General features: G+C 46.0%; 1 protein-coding gene across 6 annotated transcripts in view; it reads right to left on the reverse strand.

Annotated features, from left to right (window-relative positions):
• AP2B1 (adaptor related protein complex 2 subunit beta 1) overlaps positions 1–22,184 on the reverse strand; it is a 74,603-nt gene that overhangs the window by 17,253 nt on the left and 35,166 nt on the right. For 5 of the 6 annotated variants that reach the window (XM_065852910.2, XM_065852909.2, XM_071817056.1 and 2 more), the window contains exons 14-18: positions 19,462–19,654; positions 9,440–9,481; positions 7,419–7,565; positions 5,987–6,132; positions 3,409–3,538 (exon numbers count right to left, since the gene is read on the reverse strand). In XM_065852910.2, coding sequence (XP_065708982.1) covers positions 3,409–3,538; positions 5,987–6,132; positions 7,419–7,565; positions 9,440–9,481; positions 19,462–19,654 — 658 coding nt within the window. The remainder of the gene's footprint in view (positions 1–3,408; positions 3,539–5,986; positions 6,133–7,418; positions 7,566–9,439; positions 9,482–19,461; positions 19,655–22,184) is intronic. The other variant, XM_071817057.1, reaches the window with a different exon arrangement.

A 22,184-nucleotide genomic window follows, 5' to 3' on the forward strand; every position in this document is an offset into this window, starting at 1 on the left:
GTTCTGCATTGCAAGCGAGACACTGAAGAGTGGAGGAGCAGAGGTGGTGAGTTACAGCAGAACCGAGCATGGAAGGATAAATATGATCTAGTGTGTTTACAAGACGGATCTTTTCTCAATGAGGAAGCTCCACCTTCATCTGCCTTTAGAGAAATGTTTTGTCAAACTCACTGGAAGAAAAAAAATAACACAAACCACAACATTCTGTACCTCACATTGCTTAGCAGCAAGGGAGAGGTCTGCATTTCCAAGTGACACTTTTCAGGAAGAAAAGCAGCTGACAGATCCTTCCCTTTCAATACTAACCAGATCATTTTACAGGCATTTTGGGAAACTGAAGCTATGCTTCTTCCAGTTGCATGCTCAGTGGCTGTAACAAACAGCCCTGGCAGTTGACAGGAGGTAACACTGGGGAATGCAACACACTGATCATCAATTCCAAATGTGGATCCCAAGAGAATGCGTTTCCAGGGTTAAGGGAGCAATTCTCATGTACCCAAATGAAAAAAAATAGAGTATTCTGATTTCACAGCCTTTCACAGCCCTTGCAAGGCCATTTAATAAGAACACTGGTTCTCTTTAGCATAGAAAGGCTCTCATTCCAGGCATTTTCTTATTCCAAATTTGACTTGAAGACGAAGAAGTATCTGGAAAGAAGATTCCTCACCAATGCAAATCCTTATTTCAGAATTTATTTTCCTTTTTGAGAGCTCAAGGTCTCACATGTGGATACCCCATCCACCCCATCTCTTCTACCAGGTACGACCGTAACAGTCTACACATCATCAGCCTGGAGTCTGTTCAGTGCTGTGCCCAGTCTAACTTTGGCTTTAACCTTTCAATAAATCACTGCTTGACCAGCGGCTGAATCTGAATCAACAGGTCAAGAAAATCATCATCACAACTTTGGGATGGGAGGGAGAAGCCTGCTATTCATTACCACAGATTCAAGGAGACTGGCAAACAGGAGACTTTTCAGTTGGGAGCCATAGTTATATTTTACCCAAGTAAGCCTCTGAAAATATTTCAAGTCTTCCTCATCTTCTCGCAAAAATGTTTTTCCTGTTAACTTCTCAAATATTTTCATTTCTTCCCATGATTACAAATGTTAAGATTAAGCCAGCTGTATTGGGTGAGAGATTAGGAACGGTAATAAAAATAACCTGAGCAAGACCTGAATTCATTACTTCTGAAATGGCTGCCTAAGGAAGGCACAACTAGTCTTTGAAGTTTCTAATTAACACGACAAAAAGCCGAAAGCTATCAGTTTGGTTACTTCAGGACTTACTTTTCTTGTTACTTGACCAAAAAAAAACCACCAGAAAACCAACATTCAGAACAGGAGATGAACATAAGGTCCTCAGGTTCAAATCAGCCCTACATCTATTTCCATGTTCTCCAGCTCAGAAAAACCACATTAAGCAAATTCAACTTGATGAGTGTTTTGGTTCTTCAATGAATACAGGAACATTTGTATTCTCTACTCCTATATTATGCTATAAATTGTTCCCTAAGTAGGTCACCAAAACCATTTCTGAATGTTTCAAGACAGATAATTTCTACATGAACTCACAAAACAAAACCAGAGCCTTGGCTGTCAGGGCAATGACAGATCTCCATCAAACCCACTGCTGTCAAAAAAGTAAGGGGAGTGCTCTTTTTAACTTGGCATCTGCTATCATGATTCAACTCTTTGCAGAGAAATATACTATTACTCCATATGGCAGCTTCCCCAATTGTAAAAGGGCAGCCAACTTCGATGGCAATGAGAGAGCTAGCAAATTAGCAACTAAGTCTGGCACTAATGAATGTTTCGCTGTCTCAATAGAAGGTAGCTGGAGGTTTCCTAGCTTGTTTTCTCTTTGCTTTGTTCTAGCAGAAGATGCTACAAGAAACAAACTGTTTTTCTGATTCCTTTAGAGATTTAATAACCCAAATACTTCACTTCCCTCCTGATCAAAGGAAGCAGCAACTTGAGAATGCCTGGAGAGGGTCCCTGGTGTTAAGGAGGCAGATCAGCGCTGTCACCTCCTAGAGACTTCCCAATTTCCCTCAGAGCAGCAGGCAGGTTTTATCACAGCTGACCCACATGCAGTGATGCAACCTCATCTCCACGACCTGGACGCAGAGGGAATCCAGCTTTTCCACAAGCTGGAAGGGCCCTCTGTGGAAGACAAGCACATGCAATTCATTCACTGTCCACACGCTCCCCCATCGCATGACTGAGCTCGGAGCCGGAGTGTAGGACTGCTCGTTTGAGTGCCAGAGAAGCTATTTCGAGCTGTTTGCCCAAAGACTCATCAATAAGTCATAAGCCCCAGAATGGAAGTCAGAAGAAAGGAAAAAAACAGTTGCTCAGGCAGAATAAATAGTAACTTCCATTGCATTCTCTTCATCTAAAAAGAGAATGAGCTGCTTCAAAATATTCCCCTCTATGGGTGGCTACGCTACAGGAACCCAACCCAGTTCCATCTCCTGGAGACGTGAGGCTAGTGAGACATGCCATAGTGCAAATTAACCACATTTTTGGGATACTGGGAAAATCATCCTGGAGAAACATCTCCACAAAGCAGAGGCAGAAGGCACACGGCAGCGGTGGGGAAGAGCTTCTTTCCAGGGAGGACTCTCTGCCTGGTGAGAACTTCAAGAGCAATGTCCTGAGGCATGCCAGGACTGAAGGAGGCAGTCTCTGGTCCAAACCAGAGGTAAACACCTCCCTGTGTCTCTCCTGCCTGTATCAGCTTGGCAGCCCAATCTGATAAAAAGCTTCTTCTAGGGAACGTTGTCCCCGACGCGCACCAATAGCCTCATTAACAAAATATCATCTACTCACGTCACTTCTCTCCTGCCTTTCCCAGAACACATCTTGTTTGCACTGGATTAAGCTATCTGAGGTAGGGATGTGCCAATGCCTTTGTAAATCACTCTGGAATTTAAGAGCACTAGAGAAATACAAATCACTCAGCGCTTGCCGTCTTTCCTGAAATTCCTTTAATCGCTTCAATCTTGCTGACAGCTCTCGCCGCCGGCTCCACCACAAGCATGTGCTTTCCCTGTTCAGACCAGCTCCAGTTCATGAGCCCAACCAAACCGCACTCCCAGCTTACAGAAAAGTGCTACTGGAGCAGACAAAGACCTTAATCTACACAGATGCAAACATTGGGTTTGAGGTGTTTGAAAAGGCAAACTCACAAAATTCCAGAAGTGCTTGCTTCAGCCTTCAGTGGAAGAGACTAGAAAAAGGAATAGGAAGTTGTTTTGGTTGGACTCATGGCCCACATCCACGAGGTCTGACGGTCTACCCCATACACATGGTATTTTATTACTAGAGTCTTATAATATTGCACTGAGCCAAACTGGGCTGAGCCACTGCTGATCTCCCCCCACCCAGAATAAGTCAGTCCTTACCTGGAGGTTGTTCAGAGGCTCCATCTTCATGACTGGTCCCAGAGTGTTGAGGGGCAGGGAGACATCAATACTTTGGTTTGGCATCAGAGGTGTGTGAATGGCCAAGGGGGTGCTTGGGATGACTCCGAAGCTGGGCAAGAGAAAAACCAGAGGTGATGACAGCAGCAAGGCATTGCCCAACACCTGTTCCCCTTTCACCAAGCACAAGCTGGCTCATGTTCCCATTACCCCTGAGCTGCCCCTGCTGTTACTTCGGGGAGAAACACAGCTCTCGATGTGCACCACAGCAGACACTCAAAGCAGGACAAGGCACAGGAAACTCAATCAGGTCAGTCTCCTTGACAACAAGCACCATCCTGCCCAGGGGACCAGCATCTGGGAACTCTTCCATTCCCCTCACAGCACTGGTCTATGTGCCGAGTAGCAGCCTGCCCAGCAAGGAGCGGCACCTGGACTCGACTCAAGCCTGTGGGCTGCCTCTTACAGAGCTGCAGAGCACTATAAGTAGAGTATATTACACATTGCACGGCTGTTGTATCATCGGGAGCCATGAAAGAAAGAACTGGAGCCAACGCAGAACAAACACATCGCCAAGGAGGAGTACATGGTTTCTAACAGAGCACTATAGAACAAATGAATCAACACAGCCAGCTGTCTAGTCCCGAATGCCAGCGTCTGGCTCTGTCGCTTGGTTTGAGACTCCTTCAGCTGGGGACATATACCACCATAGCAAAGTGAATGTTTACTTGCCCGTTCAGTCCAAGAAGCATTTAACTCCACAGGCACCTCCTCTTAGTGTGGTGAAGAGGAAAAGCATCTAACATTTAACATCCCACTTCTGTACTATGTCCTGGCTTCTTTTTGAAAGCAGATGGAAGGGCAGATGCATAAGACAGTTTTGGTGTCCACTCGTGACCCCATATCTCTTTAGCAGAATTCACATTAGCCCAGAGGTGATATTTACCGGAACAAATATGTATAGGCATCTATTTTTTATTTTACGCACTAAAAACCTGATACTGTCTCTGCACAGAGTCAGGTGCATGTGTATTGGCTATGTCACACTTCCAGAAACCAAGAGATGCCCCACTCTTTGTTGTCCTTAGTTTTCAGCTCTAGGGAGCTGAAATAAGAATATTCTCAGCAAGGGCCTAGCAATGTGATTTACCTTTTGCAGCCATTTCACCTCAGGGGAAATAAGCCCCAGTGTTTTCCCTAAGACTCAGAGGGAAAACAAAGTTGCTTTTTGCTACTAAGTGGCTGTGATACTACAGCTCTAGCTTTCATTTATTTTTTTTAATGTTTTATCCCAAGGCTGCAGTGAATGCGATTAGCACCAGCAGGAGAGGGGGAAAAGCAATAGAAACTTCTCAATCACAAACCTCAGTATTTAAACCTAAAGCGCCAGCCCACTGCAGCTCCTTCCAATGCACCAGCCACAGTGGAAAGCAGTGACAGGAGAACAGTATTTGTAGAAGAGTAAACAGTAGTAGATTGTACATGGAGCATGTGCTGATATGCTCCAAATGAGAAACTGTCGGTTTACTGTACTGTATTTAAACTTCTTCCATCCTTGAGAAGTACCGTGTAGGTGTGGCTAGAATACAGATTGATGTACAGGGAAAAATCAAAGCAAAACAGATTTTTTTTAGGCCAATGACACATTTGCATATAGCAGCTTAGCAAAACTCTTCAGAAAATATAGCAGTCCAGAGAGAACATTTACTAAGACTTACTTAGCATAATGTCTTTTGTAAGTAAATATTATTCGTCCCAAGAAATCTCAAATTTGCAAGGCTAACAGCAATACTAAAGAGATGGTTTCAGTGGATCTTTGGTATAGAGAACACTTTTCCAGTGAAAGGATATTAAGAAATATGGGGAACATTTCTGTCACAAGATAAGCTCTCTGACTGGGAAGGGTATTTGCAGGAAGACACCAGGGCTGTACTGCCATGACATGCCTTTTGGCTGAGGTGGGTTTCTGAGAACGATCCGTGTGCTCTAAACATTCAAGTGGATGCTTCTACTGACAAAACTGTTCTGCTGCCAATTACAGGGAAAAAAAAACATGCCATAGGCTCTTATCTTGCAACTTCTTCATTGACAAATAGCTTTATTAATGAGACTCGCACTTCCAGACAATCTGAGGGGCAGCGCAGCAATTAAGTCAGGAGGCAGAGGCATTACAGATTGATACTTGTGCAGCTCCAATGCTCGCCTGTTTATGCTCTCGCTTTCCTTGGGGCACTTACTGGCTATAAAACCACTAACCTGTCTAACAACTCATGAGGCTGCTTTAAAACTCTGCAGAGATTAAATGGAGCAGATGTTGTTTCAGAGCTAGGAGAATGACGGGACCGTCTGCTGCCCATTTCCTTACAGATTTATCAGTCTGTATTTTCAGCCCTTTCACACAGCTGTGGTGTGATGGAGAGTTCAGGCTGCATCATCCAGATGTTTCCATGACTGCATTACATTAACACATGAAAATCCTCCCTACCTCTAGCAGTGTAGACAAACTCACAGGAGTACACAATCTTTGTAACAGAGTAGACAAAGTGATTTGATTTCTTACCTGTTCTTATTGAACTGAATGGCAAAGTCGGTCATGTGCTGCAAAGCCTTATTGGTGAAGTTCATCTCCATGTAGATGTGTCCCTGCCTGTGACTGAACGTGCCTGAGATCTCCAGTCCTTTAGCCTTCACTGCAGGCAACCAAACCTTGAACACAAGAGAAGCCATTCTGCATTAGAAGTCTGGCCTGAGGATAACAAGCAAGCAGAGTTTTCTAAACAACAGCAAAGTCCTGAGTTTGGAAATTCAGCTGCATTGGCACATCAAGTCCACAAACGCTAAAGAAACACTATGGGGAAGATAAGATATGGGGTGTTGAAAGGATTAAACTCACCAATGAGAAACAAGCTTGCTGTTCCTAATGAGAGTTCCCAGCACTCACAGAAGAATTCAAATATACTGTAACATCAGTGTGCAGGAGAAATGGTGAAAGCCTGTGTCCATCATACTAATACCAAAATTACCGAGTTTGCTGATGGACAGGCTTCTCCATAGATTTGTTGGGCTATTAGAGGCAGGGCAGTAGTAAAGTTTGAACAAAGTAACATCATAGGGTTGATACTATTAGCTGTTCGGATTCTGGATTCCCAAATCATCTTTGTGGGAAAAACCTAGACTCAAATTTGAGTGGTGCAAAATGAAGTACTTAGCTCTAAATCACTGGGTTCTTTTGTACTTAGTCTTATATATGGTGTAATACTGGCACGCAGCTAAGGACCAAAAGCTTTGAGTAAGCTCTGCAGTACCTTGAGATCCTGGATTTCATAGGATGACTTTAGTTTATTCATCCATCGATTATTGAATAATGGTGCTGATTTTTGTTTATTCCCTTTCAGGCATGAAAGGCTAACCCTGAGCTCCCTGTGGCTACTCCATAGCCTGTTACCAGAACCATGCTCTGCATCTCACGAACCTTCAGACTAAGAGTGCTTCAGCCAGAGCATCTGCGATCCCTGTCACTAACGGAGCATTTAGCCGCATTACACTGCGGCACGCTCATCGCCATCACGTGATTTTATCTTCACTGACATGTCTGATTCCTCCAAGTAAACGAATCTTCTATTAAAGTTGTAGCAAATGGTATCCTGCCCTCAGTTTCCTGGGGAAACTTGCTAAGAAGTAGGTCTCCAGGAAAGCTGCTCTGACAAAACTGAAATTCTCATACCTTATGTAAGCTGTTCTTTAGAATAATATTGTTACAGGAAAAACTAGGGAAGTGTTAATAAAACAGAAGCCTGAACTAACAACTAACATGGTCTCCAATGCAGTTACTCTGCCTGGAAAAGCCCAGGGCATCACTGATAGGACTGAGCTGAAGTATAGTGCCCCAGTAGAACCAGAGACCAACAATAAGGGGGACAAGCGAGCAATTTCAGATTTCTTGTAGCTCAAGGTAAGGCAACATACTAAGGGTGTTCTTTTTCTTTACGTACAGACTTTGGAGCCACATATCCTCCAGGAGCCATGCCTATACCAGACGAGAGCTCGAAGAGATCATTGAGTCCACTGCTCACCACTGCTGGAGTGGGCGAAGGGGCGAAGGTGGCTGGGACAGAGGAGGGAATGTAGGTCTGGCCCACCTGGAGGGGTTAGAAAGAACAGGCGACGATTAACATCACATATGAAGAACACTACTTATTAAATAAAGCATGAACTCGGGCAATATCCTAAATATTTTAAAGCCGTTTGCAGCTTCCCTGGTGAATTACCAATAGTGCTAAATAATGCATTTGAATTCCAAAGCTCTTGGCAACTAATCCCTACACTCGGCTGTCACCTCAACCATGCAATAGCTTTCACATCATTTTTTACAGCTCCAGTTATCTAGTTTTACTGTAAAGGAACCTTTCTTCTCCATCTCTTCTTCTCATACAGACAACATGCTTTGTGAATCTATCCTACATAAAACCGGGGAAAAGAAAAAATGCTTCAAATCTTCCCCCAACTACAAGAGTTTTCAGGAATCTGCAAGGTTTTGCATATCCAGAGATAGTGAAGGAGTCATGACTGTATTGTGTACTCCCACCCAAAGCTAGAACTCTGCATTCTCAGCACTGTGGCTGAAAAGGCTCATTACACGAAGCAGAACTAGTTGTCTCTGTTTGCCAGAGGACAACCTTTTGCAAGAAGGGCAATTTTTCCTCTCAGGACTTAAAATGAGGGCATCAAACTCAGAGTATTAACCGTTAGGTGCCCAGCTCCAGGTAGGATGGTTCCCAACTTGCCTTCCGTACTGCGAGCAGAAACTATGTGCTTGAGAACAGGATTTGCCACAGTCAGTTGCCCAGAGACAGGCAGAATGGCCAAGGCAGGCAAATAGGAAACACTGGTGACACTCCTGGGTGTGAAGTCTCACTGTTCTTCTGTGTTCAGGAACTCACCTGAGATGTGGAGTTTCAACCAATCCTTTGGACAGGGAGGACTGGTGGTTATACAGAACTGCTCAGGGGGTTTATGCTGACCCAGAGGTAGACACCTGGCTTTGCAGGTATGATCTCTACAGAATAAGTATCTCCCACGTCCCAGCGTGTGCTGTCTGTGGGCTACAGGTATCCTGTACCACTGGCTCTCCTCTGCCCTCGTGCTGAAGTTAGAAAGAAATGCCAGATTCACAGGGAAAGGAGGAGAGACAATGACCACAGCCATAACAAGGGTCTCTGAAAAGCCCTCCCTCCAGAATTGAGTACGCTTTCCTCACTGAATTACTGGTGATGCAGTCCTGGGCAGAGGGGCTGGGGCTTTCTCCAGGAGATTGCTTTGGGCTGTGGGTTGGAGGCACATTCTCTCCTCCTACCCACCAAGCGTCCAAGTAATCTTGCATCCTTTCCCCATGTTTTCCTGGAAGAAGCTGGTATGCACTGGAAGTCAAGGGTGCTTTGGAAGCAGCCTGAAAGTCTTGCATGTCCTGGTGAGCACTCCGGGCACCGAGACACTCACAAAGCACAGGCACAGAGAAGGAGGCCGGTGGCAGGCGGAGTTCAGCACTGACCACGCATGGCAGGAAAGCTCAGAACACCTGATTCTGATGTCCAGGAAAAAAATCTTATGTGGCATTTGGGAGGAGAAAAGCACTGAGTTCAGACAAGCCCATGGTGACACTGGGTTAGGGTTACAACAGAACAGGCTTTGTGAGTAGAGAGCTGCCAAAGCAGTTGCAGAAGGACTGGGGTACTGCCAAAGTAAATGCTGGTGCTCAAACTGAAAGCTCTGAGAAAGAAGAGCTAAGCGGATAGAGCCAACAGCTCTGGCCCGGGGTGCTCTTCGGAAAGCCCAGGCAACAGCTGGACTCAAAGCAACATAGGTGGGGAGCTGTGTGTTTCAGTTGCAGTTTTCCACTTTCAAACATCTTCAGTGATTTAAGCATCTTCCAGCACATAATGGGTGAAATTGCACTTAAAAACCCTGAGCTTTGAGCAGCTTTTTAAATTGGGGAAAAAAATGGAATGGCACTTACTGCCGGGCTTCCTCCAATGCCCCCGCCAAGGTCACTGCCAAGCTGAAAGAGAGAAGGAGAGAAAGGAGAGAAAGACCGAGTTCATTTAAGCCAAGTGTCAGGAGGCCAGAGCGGAGCTCAGCTGACCGCACTGCCATACAGGACAGACAGAAACGCAATGATGGGAAAGCACAGGGAATAGAGGGGCTTTTTTTTGCTGTTGCGTGAGCGGAGCAATTCAGAGAACTACCCCACACAGCTACTGCAGACAGGAGCGTTTTGCAGGTTAATAAGAACAAAAGCTCATGCCCTCTTGAATCTGTCATCTGTACCACAAACTCTGCACAATTCTTCATGTTTCATGCATCAGCGCTTTCCTTTCAACCCACCACGCCGGCTGCCGACAGTCCTGAGCAGCTCCACAAAACCCAGTGGGGTAACTGTGAAATGGAATAAAAATAAACCTGCCAGGAAGCTCACTTCCCGAAAGCTTTAGTTTTCTAGGGAACAGCTACGAACTACAGGAAAACACAACGCGCCTTGGCTACGTTCCTCTGACACGCGGTTCTTTTCAGTAACAAGGAAGAAAGAGAAGGGGATGCGTGCCAGCTGTTCCAACAGCTCAGACAGGGGGGCTTTGTCTTCCCTTTGAAGATTCTCCCCTCCCTTAGACAGGAAAAAAACAGCTTCATGATCTAATGGGCCACTCAATAGTAAAGAGACCTTACAGTGCACTAGGATATTTCAGTAACAATCTCTGCCAAGCTACACAGTGACTGAAACAGCCACAGCACAACCCTCTGCAAACACTAAACGCTCCCTGAAGCTCTTTTGCCAAACCCTCCTGCAGCCCACCCGAAGCTGTCCTACCATGAACTCCCTTTACAAAGCATCCAAACCACTTTCGCGGTGATAAAGCACCTTTTTTAAACATCCACACCATTCTACACGCTTGAGAGAATCCGGTGATCAGGACAGGCTCCAAAGCTGGCTACGAGTGCTGTTTGCGAGTACAGCATCACTCCTGTGAATATTTATACAGCACTTGACGGATGACTGATAGCCAGGAGGAAACAAGCACTGATCTGCAGCAGTTATTCACTACAGAGACATCTCCAGGCCCTCATGTCCTCGGTTCTCGTTCAGAAGACCGTGGCAGGTTTTTTGCATGGTGCAGGGGTTTTTTGGTCACATTCAGACAAGGATCATGCCCTGACAACATGCACGGAGGATGAAGCAAGTGTAGGGGTGAGGTATTAATAGGAGTCAGCCCCATGGGGAAAAGGCTGGACTGACAGACCAGAACACCACAGCCTTGTAGATGGCTTTGCTCTTCCATTTGACGAGGGTTTGGGGAGTTTGTTTGCTTTAAAAGAACATTTGACAAACTGGGTCAACAAAGGCTCTAGGTATGTTGTCCAGATACGTGCTGATGTGTTAAGATTCTGAAAAAAAAGCACCATATAGCTGAAGGCTTCCAGGAGTGCCTGTGCTTAGAGCCAAAACACTCCAACCTTCTCCCTCTGCACAAAAGACTTGCAAACTCAACTTTGTTCTGGTCCCCACCAGCCTGTTCCCTGGGAGGTCTCATGACAAATCTATTTTACGCTGGTCAAGAGATACCAATAAAGCTTCATACTTCCTCACAGCACAGATTAAAAAAGGATTAAATGCCTTGAGAACAGCAGCAAAGTTGCAAGGCAGTGACTTACTAGATGATGAATAGCTACCAAGAAAACCTATAAAACTTGACAAATCCCTGTGCTGTTCTGGATCCCCCTTCTATCCCCTGGCATTTCTCCTTCCCCCAGTCCCCACAGGAGCCACCTGATGCAATATTAGCTACCATAAGTAGGTGTTAGAGAAGTACAAATCACACACAATTTGCCTTTTGTCAAGAAGCCTTAAGAGCTTTTTTCCTGTATGAGACTCAGTTTTATTCCTACTTGAGGTCATGGCAGAAATGTACAGGACAAGTCTCATCTTCTGCAACAGCCACCTCTTCATACAGCAACCCATCCTCTGGCTGACCACAGCAGTGCACCACGAAGTCCAGTTTTTCTTGGCTTACTTATGAAATAACAGACAAAAGTGAATGATTCCAACGTCAAAAGAAGGATCAGTCACAAGATCGAAGGAAGCCGGCCAGAGGATGCAAATCCAATTAACATTGAGCTTAGAAAATAGGGCTTATTACACTGTCAGGTCTCCCCCATTGAAACAGCCTGGCAGAGTTTTGTTCTATAGACTGCTCTTTAAGCCAAGCCATGTTTTAGATTAATATATCAGATCATTTACATCTTGTTACTGGCTCACTGAGGAGTAATAAATGCATCTATTACACCTCATTCCTATTCATAGTCTTGCACACAGATGAACTTCACGCTTTATACTGACAGACAGTGGAGTCCAGAGGAAAAGACAAAAAGGCAAAGAATCCAGTTCTTTTCCAGATATTATTGTATGCACGGAGGACTTCTGGTACTGTTGTCTGAAGCAGAAGAAAGACTGGTTTATCAAGCAGCAAGCATTTTACAAAGGGCATTATGGAAATGACTGAATAATTCTGCATAATCAAGCCAGATGTTAACTATTCTACCATTTCCTACTGCACTCATCATCAGAAGCTGCAGGCTAGGAATCCAACCCCAAAGAAACCCGTACACTGGTATCCGCATGCACTCACTGTGAAGGAGGAAAGGAATGACATATTTGGGTTTCTCAAGCTGTCCCCAAGTCTTCCATTTTCCCTAGCTGTCAGGCCTTGGGGGAAAAATAGAATTTAGATTTATTGCTTGTCTTGAGTCAAGATTCCAGCTCTCACCCCCTACAAGGCAGAGAAAAAAACAACACTCACTGGCTCAGAGAATTTACCATGAGCCTCCTTACATTTCTAGGTTGTACCCAACACCTCTGCTTTGCTGGGAAAGTCTGACCTGCTCTTCCCATAGCTCGACTTTACTCCCAGAAGGGCCCTGCACACAGCAGCCTGCCACTCTCGGGGTTCCCATGCGCGGGGCCGAGTGCTGCAGACACGTGCTACAAAGCACAGAGCAAACCCCAAGGAGCTGGCAGCTTCCCCAGGTCCCTGTAGGCAGAGCTGGTTCTACCTATATAGTGAAGAGAGAAGTGACAACCAATCTACTCCAACAGAAATAAAATGGGGGAAAGTTAATAAAGAACTAATCAGTTCCACACCAGATCAGGGAGCAACGTGCATTGCAGCAGCACAGAAATCCTTTTCTCTGTTTTTCTTGCCTGTCACCCTTCTAGTGCACAAACGCTTTCCCCATTCAGAAACTACAGGTCTGGTTTACCCAATCCTCTTGCAAAATGCCCAAGACCTAACTTTATTCCAAACTCAAAATGATGGAAGAGATGGTAACAGCGACACGTGTGAGTAAGAGGGAAGGAGGAAGACAGAGGGAACAGGAACCAATTACCCACGGAGTGTCCTCTCCCATCTGGAGTGACAGGCAGAGTGCAGAAGGAAGGCAGCAGAGATTAGTCAGGCGTGAAGTGCTGCTGAACCAATTCCCCAGGGCTGGCAGCTCCAGTTAACCCTTTTCACTCATCTCACGGGTGGGCAGCCACTGATGTCAGGACAACCTGAACCTGCCTGATATGAGAGCCAGCAACAGCCCCATGGAGGAGAGAACCACATTAATACAGCTGCCAGCCCTGTCCAGGAGGTGGAGGAGGGCGACCACTCCATGGCCAAGGAGAACTTGTGGCACTGCTAAGTCCTGACTCTTAGCCCAAGGCTGGCAGGCTTGCCTCTTGCTGAGGAGCACAAAGCCTCTGTCCATGATGAAGAGCTGCCAGCTTCAGGAGATGAGCAGGGGATGAACAGAGAGCCTTTAGCCAAACACAAAGTTCTCCAAACAGGAATTCTCTTTATTCCCTCCAAACCCACCCTGGAACAACAGCACTCAAGCAGCCACACAGGTTTAAAGAACAGGCTGAGCTTGACCCTGTATCAACAAAACCAGCACTAGCAGCTCTTCCCAAACTGCATCGGTATCTTTGTATTAGTTGGCTCGGACAGCGTTGCCGCTGCTCTGCAGTTGAAGAGTATTTGCCCTATAATTTCAGCTCCGTGTAAGCAGTTATGCTGACTTATGAAGTGCAGCAGTGCTGGAGTTACTGCATTAGGAGGGTTTATTTGCATCTTAACAGCAGCTTGTAATGAAGTGACTCTGCTGAAGCATTCATGTGATCCAGAGGGGTTACAATCACTTCTGCAACATGACGTGAGGCATTTTGGAGCTCCAAAAATTAACAAGGAGGGTGGAGCCAGGGACAGGAGCTGCAACAGCCACTACTCAGCAACCCTTTGCCTTGCGTCCATAGCGTAACCATGGCTTTCAGAACAGCTATGTACTTCATGGAGCCATAATCCATGGGTTAAGGTGAGACATCCCAAAGCAAGAGTTAAGCATCACATCTCAAGGTGCTAGATGAGAGCAGGCACTCGGTAACACAGCAGCATGGCACACAAGGCATTTACTGGGCAAGAATCAGGCAATGGGGCTGACTGAACTGCTGAGATTGCAGGTGCTAACAGCCCTCTTGGTCTGGGCTAATCCTGCCAGAGACATCTCAGCTGCAGGACAGATCATGCACAGTCTGCACCTCCTGCAGGTATCGCGGTGCAGAATCCGCTGTGGCTCACACAGGCAGTTTCAGCACCTCATTTGCTGCCTGTTTTATTTCTCAGTTTTCGTGCTGTCAAGCCAGGCTTGCCGAGTAGAAGGGCTCTGGTCCAAACCAAGGACAGCTGTGTCAAAGGTGGTGGAGGACAGGTCACGCTGCCAATACCACAGCCACCAGTTTCAGTAGCACTTACTACTAATGATTTGCCTTGCTGAATGATTTCCATCAGCAAACGAAACCAAGTACAAACCATTTTCATCTTCTAAAGCGTAAAAAAGCAGCTCTACAAAGCTTTAGCAGTCCCATTACTCCTACAGCAACAACAGCCTTTAATCAGACATGAATGAGCGACCCACCAGAAGAGCTCCTTTTCCATATCAGCATTGGACACGTGCCCTTTGTCAGAAGTCCTAACAGATGTCCTTTGTAAGCTCATCAAACTAGGACAGCCAAGATGAAAGGAGACGCTCAGCCCCATGTCAGAGGCTGGAGGAGCACCCTGGGGAAGCATTGCATTCACTGTGTAAATGGATGTCGCGGCTGACTTCGCGTAGCCACTCCGTATTTCTAGGAAAAGGTAAATGAAGTTGCCTTTATCAGGCAGGCACCCAGGACTGCTGGAGCAGGCGTTTCCTCCCAGGTTGCAGAGCCCACGACACCCCACGGGAGAGGTTGAGCCTGTGCTCAGCTCCCAGCCCCGCATTACGCTTCAGAGCAAGCGCAGTGGTGGGACACAGCCCCAAACCATGGGGTCAGACCCCATGATCCCACCTCATCACACACAGGGGCACAGCTCCACCTGGAACAGCCCAAACCAGTCCAGGTATTACAGAAAAACGTGTTTATCAAACAGCTTTACAATCCAGGACGTAAATCAGTCTGACCAGCTGCCAGCCTTGAATCAATAATATTCTTGTAGATGAGTGGGCTCGAGTATTAAATAAAATCCTTACATAACAGACAATCCAAGCCTGTCCATTCCTACAGATTTACTGCCCTGTCCCTGGGTTTAGAGCCAGCCTCCTTGGCTCTCGGCCACAGTGCCCGGCTCCCAAACGCTCAGGCTCACAGCGAGCCACACGATGTGCCAGGCAACACGCAGCTCTCGTGCCCGATGGATTTTCATCAGAGTGAATGAAGACACAAGAAGGTTTAAAGGCAAAATGACCGTGGCTCATTACAGCACAGACAGACGTCCTACAAAGCGCCGCATCAACAGTAAACCAGGAGTTGGAGGGCTGCCTATAACCCGCGTGAAGTTTAGCCACTTAGAGCTGGCTTTAAGGGGATGAAGCATCAAACGCCAGCTCTCAGCATGCACAGTTCTGCATCTGGCGATCTGCTGGCCAAGCAAGTTTTGCTTCTTCCATGTTAGCGACTGCTATCATCACTTCACATTTTGGTGCTGGACATCTCTGACAGCTTTGTAACAGTGGGCTTGGTCACCATTTTACAGAAAAGAGAGCAAAGCAGAGAAGAACAAGATCAGCCCAGGATGGTAAACAGGCACAACCCGGAGCAGACTCAGTGCTGGCTCTGTTCATGAGAGAACAGCATTCCATAAGTCATACAGCAAGTCTGCTGTGGTTATAAGCGAAGTATATCTTGTTTTTGTACCAAAAGTCCTTTTTCTCCTCCCTTTTAAACTGTTAACACATGCTCAGCATCTGTGCACACACAATACGCAAGTTACATTTAATACCAATTACAGGACTCTCCATGGAGACAAAATAGGAGTTATTCGCTAAAGAAATTAACCTGTTGAACAGCTGGAGTCTCGCTGATCCTAGGAAAAAATATCTAGCAATGCTGAGGAAAATTCAAGTGAACAATATTAATTTGGTGTTTATCCGGTTTTACACCACGCAGTCTCTATTTAAATGCCTGGAAGAAAAAAAACCCACAGTTTAAGAAGTGGAAATGTAGAATGACATTGACTGTGGAAGTTAATGCTTCTGTCCTGTTGGGACTTTCACCACAAGAGCATCCTTCTGAGGACAGACATCCCCTCCAAAGAAAAGGAGGCATCATCAAATACACAAAAGCTGCAATAAGTATCCGACGGCATCGACATATGACACTGAGTGAATGTGACAAACTGACTGAGACCCTGCCAGCAGCCTCTTCCAGACCTTCTGCTGCCTTTGTGACACTCACGGTACTGACGCAATCTCACCATCACAGCAACAGAACATCATTTCACGCATCAACTCTAGCGCATCCCAAGCCATTTTCTGTAACTGTAACAGAGAGGCTTATTTAGGCTTTTTTACATATCAAACAGTTGCTTGGGAAATGGGAGTGGGGTTTGGGTTGCTCTGCTCTGGCAGTGGAGCATCTTACATCCCTGTGCAGGCTGAGAGATGATGCCAGAGGTTCAATGCAGAGAATATGCAGCATTCTAATGTCTCATGTTCCCCTGACTCCTCTCATCTCACTTCAGATCCGAGAGGGATCTGCTAGTGATGAGCAGAAAACTGGCATCAACAGCAGAGGTGGTACAAACTCCATCACTGGGAGCCTTAAAAAAATTACACTAGACAAAGCCCTGGTGGGAAAACAAAGACTCAATACATCCTTCCATCAGTCCTCAGCCATGCTTGGTTCCCATACTCTTATTTAGGCTCTTAAGGCAACAGGAGGGATGGGAGAACAAAGACCAAAGCAGCACATCCAGAGGAAGACACCTGCCTTGGCATCCACGGCCAAACAGGGTTACTGCCTGGCAGCACAAGGGCCCAAAGTGAAGTCAACTCTGGTTTGAGGAGGAGATAGCGAGATGGCTCACACTGCTCTGTGCTTCATGCAGGGGCCTGGGAGCCTCATTCTGTCTTCCCAACAAAGCAGGGGAAGAAAATGCATTAAAACAAAGCTTCAGGGAAAGGAAACTTCGAAGCAGAATAAATCAGGCAAACATATAAAACAAAGTGTGTGGGTAAGATATCTGGAGGAGAAAGAGGAAGGGACTGCTACATTGACAGCCAGGACATCTATCAATACATCAACAGGCAGGACACTGATAAGGTCAGAGGCAGATTTTATTTCAGTCTCAACCTCACTAATTGACTGCACGAGCAGCCCAAGTGTCCACCAGCCCCAGCTCCTGGCTGGTTTTGGCTCCTGGGGCGAGGGGAAGAGCTCAGCCCTTCTTCATGGGGGCATCTTGGGACACGTCTCACCCCCTCACACACATACAGGAAGCACGCAGGTGTGTACCTGCAGTCTGGGACTGGTTTTGGCACTGCACAAATACGGCTTAACATTAGCCTAAGACCCAAATGCCAATCCCCTTGGCTAGCCCTGCAGCCAAGAGACACTGTCTAGCAATTTAGCTAATACCAGGTTAGAGTTAAATCAGCTTGTGAAACACATGCCCACAAACACACAGATCACATCCACCCATACACTAATTAGGCTTATTAGGGAAGGAAAAAACAGAGAAATAGAGATTTATCAGGAAAAGATTCACTTGTGAGGGATCAGGAGAAGACAGGACACTTGATGCAACAACACTCCAAGAGAGTGCATTATGGGGGGAGGGAAAAAAAAACAACCAAAAAGTCCTATCACAAACAACAATCAAAAAAACCCCAAACAAGAAACCATAAACCAACCATCATTCAGATTTTTTTAATGTTCTCCCCATCTAGTAACTCAGCTGAGACAGTGCTGGCCCACGCAGCCCCAGGCACAGACATGATCACTTTGTTAGATCACACTCCACAGCCCCACAAATTTACTTAGGGCTTGAAAAAAATATTAAGTAAAAGCCTAGTACCATGTCAACTAACAGCTCTACAGCCAAAGCGGGCCACTAAATGAAGCCCATTAACACCAACTGCAAGGCAACTCTTTTACTAAAACCAAGTTTTAGTCCTCCTGCCACGTACATTCATCTCTGACACTAATGAGAAACAAAGGGTTACAGTCAGTGACCTGAAAGACAGTAGAAACAGAGGAACTTAACTCCAACCACTATGAGACACCACAGATAGCACCATTTTCTGCAATGTGCTAACACAATTAAAAATCCCAGTTTCTCAGTGTCAGCTCTCGCAATGCAGGGCAAAGGCTGCAAAGGTCACTGCTCAGGACTCACTGTTTGAGCTCCCAGCAACTCCAGCTTAAACCATTTCCCTCATCCCCTGCCTCCCCAGCATGCAAGTAGACTCCCTGCTAAACAAGCAAACTGCTCTTCAGATGGCAGAGATGCTAAAGCACATCTGACCTCCATGAACATCCACGCCACTAAGGGTTAGACTGTTTCCAGCTCATTAGCTCACGAAGCGCTGGAAATGTGTTTAGTGTATGCTTTAATAAGATTATGGCAGTTTAAAAAAATATGTATCTTTGACAAATAAGGATGTGTTGCATTGGGGTTCATCCAGCTGCCTCCTACCTCTATTATTCAGAGCTCGACTCAGAACTGAAAGTACACCTAAACCAGGCTCACTGCGAGCCAAACCTTAAACCAAACCAAGACAAATCCACTGTAGGGCTGAAAAACACTTAACTATGTTCACTAGTGTAGTCTTGCTCAGGTTATGTGGTGCAAATATATCTAAACTGCTTCTTACCCCCGTGGACAAGTCAACAGGGTGTCAGGGATCCGTGTGCTGCCCTCCATCCCATGGGAACAACTCCCAGACTGATGGTGACATTCATCACTTTTCAGTGCCTGGCTGCCACCAGCGTTAAGACCACAGCACCGAGCTCCTCTCCCTGCCGCAGTCTCCTTGCTGAGCGATTCTCTCACTGCAGCTCCTGCCCAGGTCACTCCCCAGAGCTGAAGCAATGTGTAATTACTCATATTCTGGAGCTTGACCCTGTTAATGCTAAAATACCTCCTCATGAGCAGCTGCAGCATGGGGAGGACGACATCGAGTGCTTCCCTCTTGACCTAACTGCAATTAAAATGTCACCGATATTAAACCATGACACACTCTGGAGAATATACAAATGGGATGACACGGGGCTATGGCCTGCAGCCCTGAGTTTCGCACTGAAATTGAGTAGGGTTGGGAACTGGGTGGAACAAACATCTTCTTGAAAGAGAGCCCGAATCAATTACAGAGCAGTGGGACACTTCACATTCTTAAAACAACTTTTTGGTTGTCTTTGTAGACAGAAAAAGCATGGAACAAATACATCCGCTGACCATGGGGACTCCACAGCGCACAGCAACATCCATTTTATAGCAGGAAAAACCTGCTGGAAGTTGGTACAGTTGGTACAATAGCACTGGGTATATTCACTTATAATTTTCAGACTCAGCACTGGGAGCTCAGTGATCCAAGTGTTACCAGCACAAATGATCAAAGCTTTGCAGAGATAAGCACAGCTCCAATTATTTCACATCAGCTGAAGCTAAAGATGCTGCTGCTTACCAAGCTGTCCAGCCCTCCTCCCAGGAGGTCCACAGCACCCATCTGCATGGAGGACACTTGAGGAACATTCACTGGGGGTCCCAGGTCCAGGTTGAGAAGGTCACCCAGAAGGTCGCCCTGTGATGGGATGACCTGTGGCTGCTCCAGGTTTGTGGTGGCCGTTGTGCCCACGGGGCTGTCGCCTGCATCAGTGCTATGGGTGGGAGGAACAAGAAGCAGAAGAGAGAAACATTAGTCAAACAGAGAAACATTAGTCACCTTTGGTCTCCAGCTTCAGATTCCCAGCATGGGAAACACAGCAAGAGGTGGTTACGCATGGTTTTCAGTTCAGAGAAGGGAATCTTCAAGGTTTGGTATCGGTATCCGTGGTTTCAGAACCACAGACCCCTCCCTAAAACAGTGAGCCATGAGTACTGCATGGACTACAGCACTGAAAATCATTATTTCCTAGTTCAGAAGAAATCTGTGGACATTATTTTCAGCCCATTGGGCCTAGAGGACATGTAAACATGAAAAAAACCAGATTTCCTCAGAGACCTAACACTGATATAACCCTTGAGCCCTTGCTCTAACAATTGTAAATTCAACTGCCCCCCACAGATCTGGATTAAACACCTTCTACTGACCAGCATTAAGCTCTAGAATGCTTTCCTAATTAAAGACCTCAATCTAAAATTGATACCTGCCTTCTACCAATAATTCCCCTTTCTCTGAGTTAGCAGACATACTAGTTACTAGCCTGGAAATGCTCATTATACAGCTTCCAAGTTTTCTCATCATAAGCAGCCCGGCTACCTTTTACATGCACTTGCCACTGCATTTTACAACTCAAGTGTGTGTGGGGGGGAAGCAAGACTGACTGTAGCTCCTGGAGATTTCATTACAATGTATTTATTCTTCAAATCCAGAGACGCTAATATTTTAGATAACTAAAAACCTATTTTGTGTTCTGCTGCCAGCAGAAACTGACAAAATCATTTCCAGCTCATGTTACTGCAGCTGCAGCCAACAGGTAATTGCACAGAAATGCCAAGGGAATTAGCGTCCTGACAAGGTGTTTAACACCGGGGCTCTTTTGTGAGGATTGCAGCTTCTGATTTTGGACAGCCATGATCCTCCTCCTCATCCTTATTCAGTTACTGAAGGCTTTAGCAACAGTATAAGCTGCTCCCAACTTCAGTGCCAAGAGGAAAAGATGTAGCATAAGGACTGCAGAATGAATTAGTTACCAGGCAGTGACAGAAAGGGTTCAAAGCTTCTTTGCATTTAAAAGCTTTAGACCCCTAATAGCACTAACATTAGTTGTCCTTTCTGCTTCTGCCTTTAACAGGGAGACTTCTGAGTGTGCTGAACAGCTACCTAAAACATTTTTGAAGAGCAAGTGGTTACCGTGATCCACTCCCACCCCCAACCTGAGCACAGGGAAGAACAGCATGTATGAGCAGAGGCACATTACGAGCCGGTAGTGAACACACTTGGTTCGTTCCCAGCATATAATCCCTTTAACACTACACCTCTTCAACACTTACTCATCCTTCTTCTGATGGAGATAAAGTGATCCTTCAAGGTCTTGCGTAACTGCAGTTGCCCCAAAGCCCAACAAGAATTTAGGAAAGGACAAAGCTAAGTCAGTTTGTGTTAAAAAACAAAACATCAAGCCTTCTATTTCCTGTACAGAATGGGCCTCTTTAAAAATATTTGTAAGCAACACTGCATTTTCTTTGAAAGAAAAAAAAATTAAGAATATGTGAGCTATAAAGGGCAAAAAGACTTGACATAAGCTTTCTTCTCCTTCATAGTCCTGGGCAGTGACTAGCAGCTGGGTTTGCCCACGTGAGCTGGCGATGTGGCCCTCCTATGAGTTCAGCCTCCAGCAGTTCCCAGATGTTGGGTCTCACAAGGGATGCACAGCTTCAGCCACAATCAGAAATCTCCTTCCACCACCTGTGCAGGAATGGGGACACCTGCCAGAGTCTCCTCTTCTCCCAGGAGCCCTGGAAACATCGCCCCAAGTTCCCCAGCTGCATTATAGCTGAGCAGGGGCAGTGAGAGCCGCCGCATGAGGAAATACTGGCAAGCAATAAGGAGATTTCTCCCCCACCTTTAGGATTCATACTCTGTGACACTTGGGCTCATTGAGGTGGAACATCTCACCATCTGTGAGCCGTTCAATGGGTCTGCCATCCGCTGAGATCTGAAAGGAACCTGTCCTATGCTGCTTTGAATGAAAATGAAACGAAACAAAATGCAATGTAGTGTATTCTGCCAACCATAACTAACTCCTAGGTTCATACCCAGAAAAGCATCACTCAACCAGCTACTTCTGGCAACACCATCTTGACTCTCTTAAACCACATTCATTGGGGACATCTCCCCACTGCCACATTTCCACCTCTACCTCACTGTGCAACCTGAAGGAAAACCTCATTCTCTAGTAGGTGGGTCAGCCACCAGAATGGTCATTAATGGAGTGCAGAAGTAATGAAGATAACTCCAAATAGCTAGGTCAGGAGATTATCTTTCACCGGATACCCTTAACTTGCCTTAAACTAACAGATTTTCATGTATCTTTTCATGCACATTCAGCACTAGAAAGGGGCAAACCCATTTCTCAGTAATCAGTAAAATGATACTGGGCGCACAAATTCAGGCTCCCCACAACCACACTTGTGCGGAGCTGCTCACTGTGACTCTCAGGGCTTAAAAGTGGCAATTTGCGATGC

The sequence above is a fragment of the Patagioenas fasciata genome, chromosome 19 (genome assembly GCF_037038585.1).
Source record: "Patagioenas fasciata isolate bPatFas1 chromosome 19, bPatFas1.hap1, whole genome shotgun sequence".
NCBI lineage: Eukaryota > Metazoa > Chordata > Aves > Columbiformes > Columbidae > Patagioenas > Patagioenas fasciata.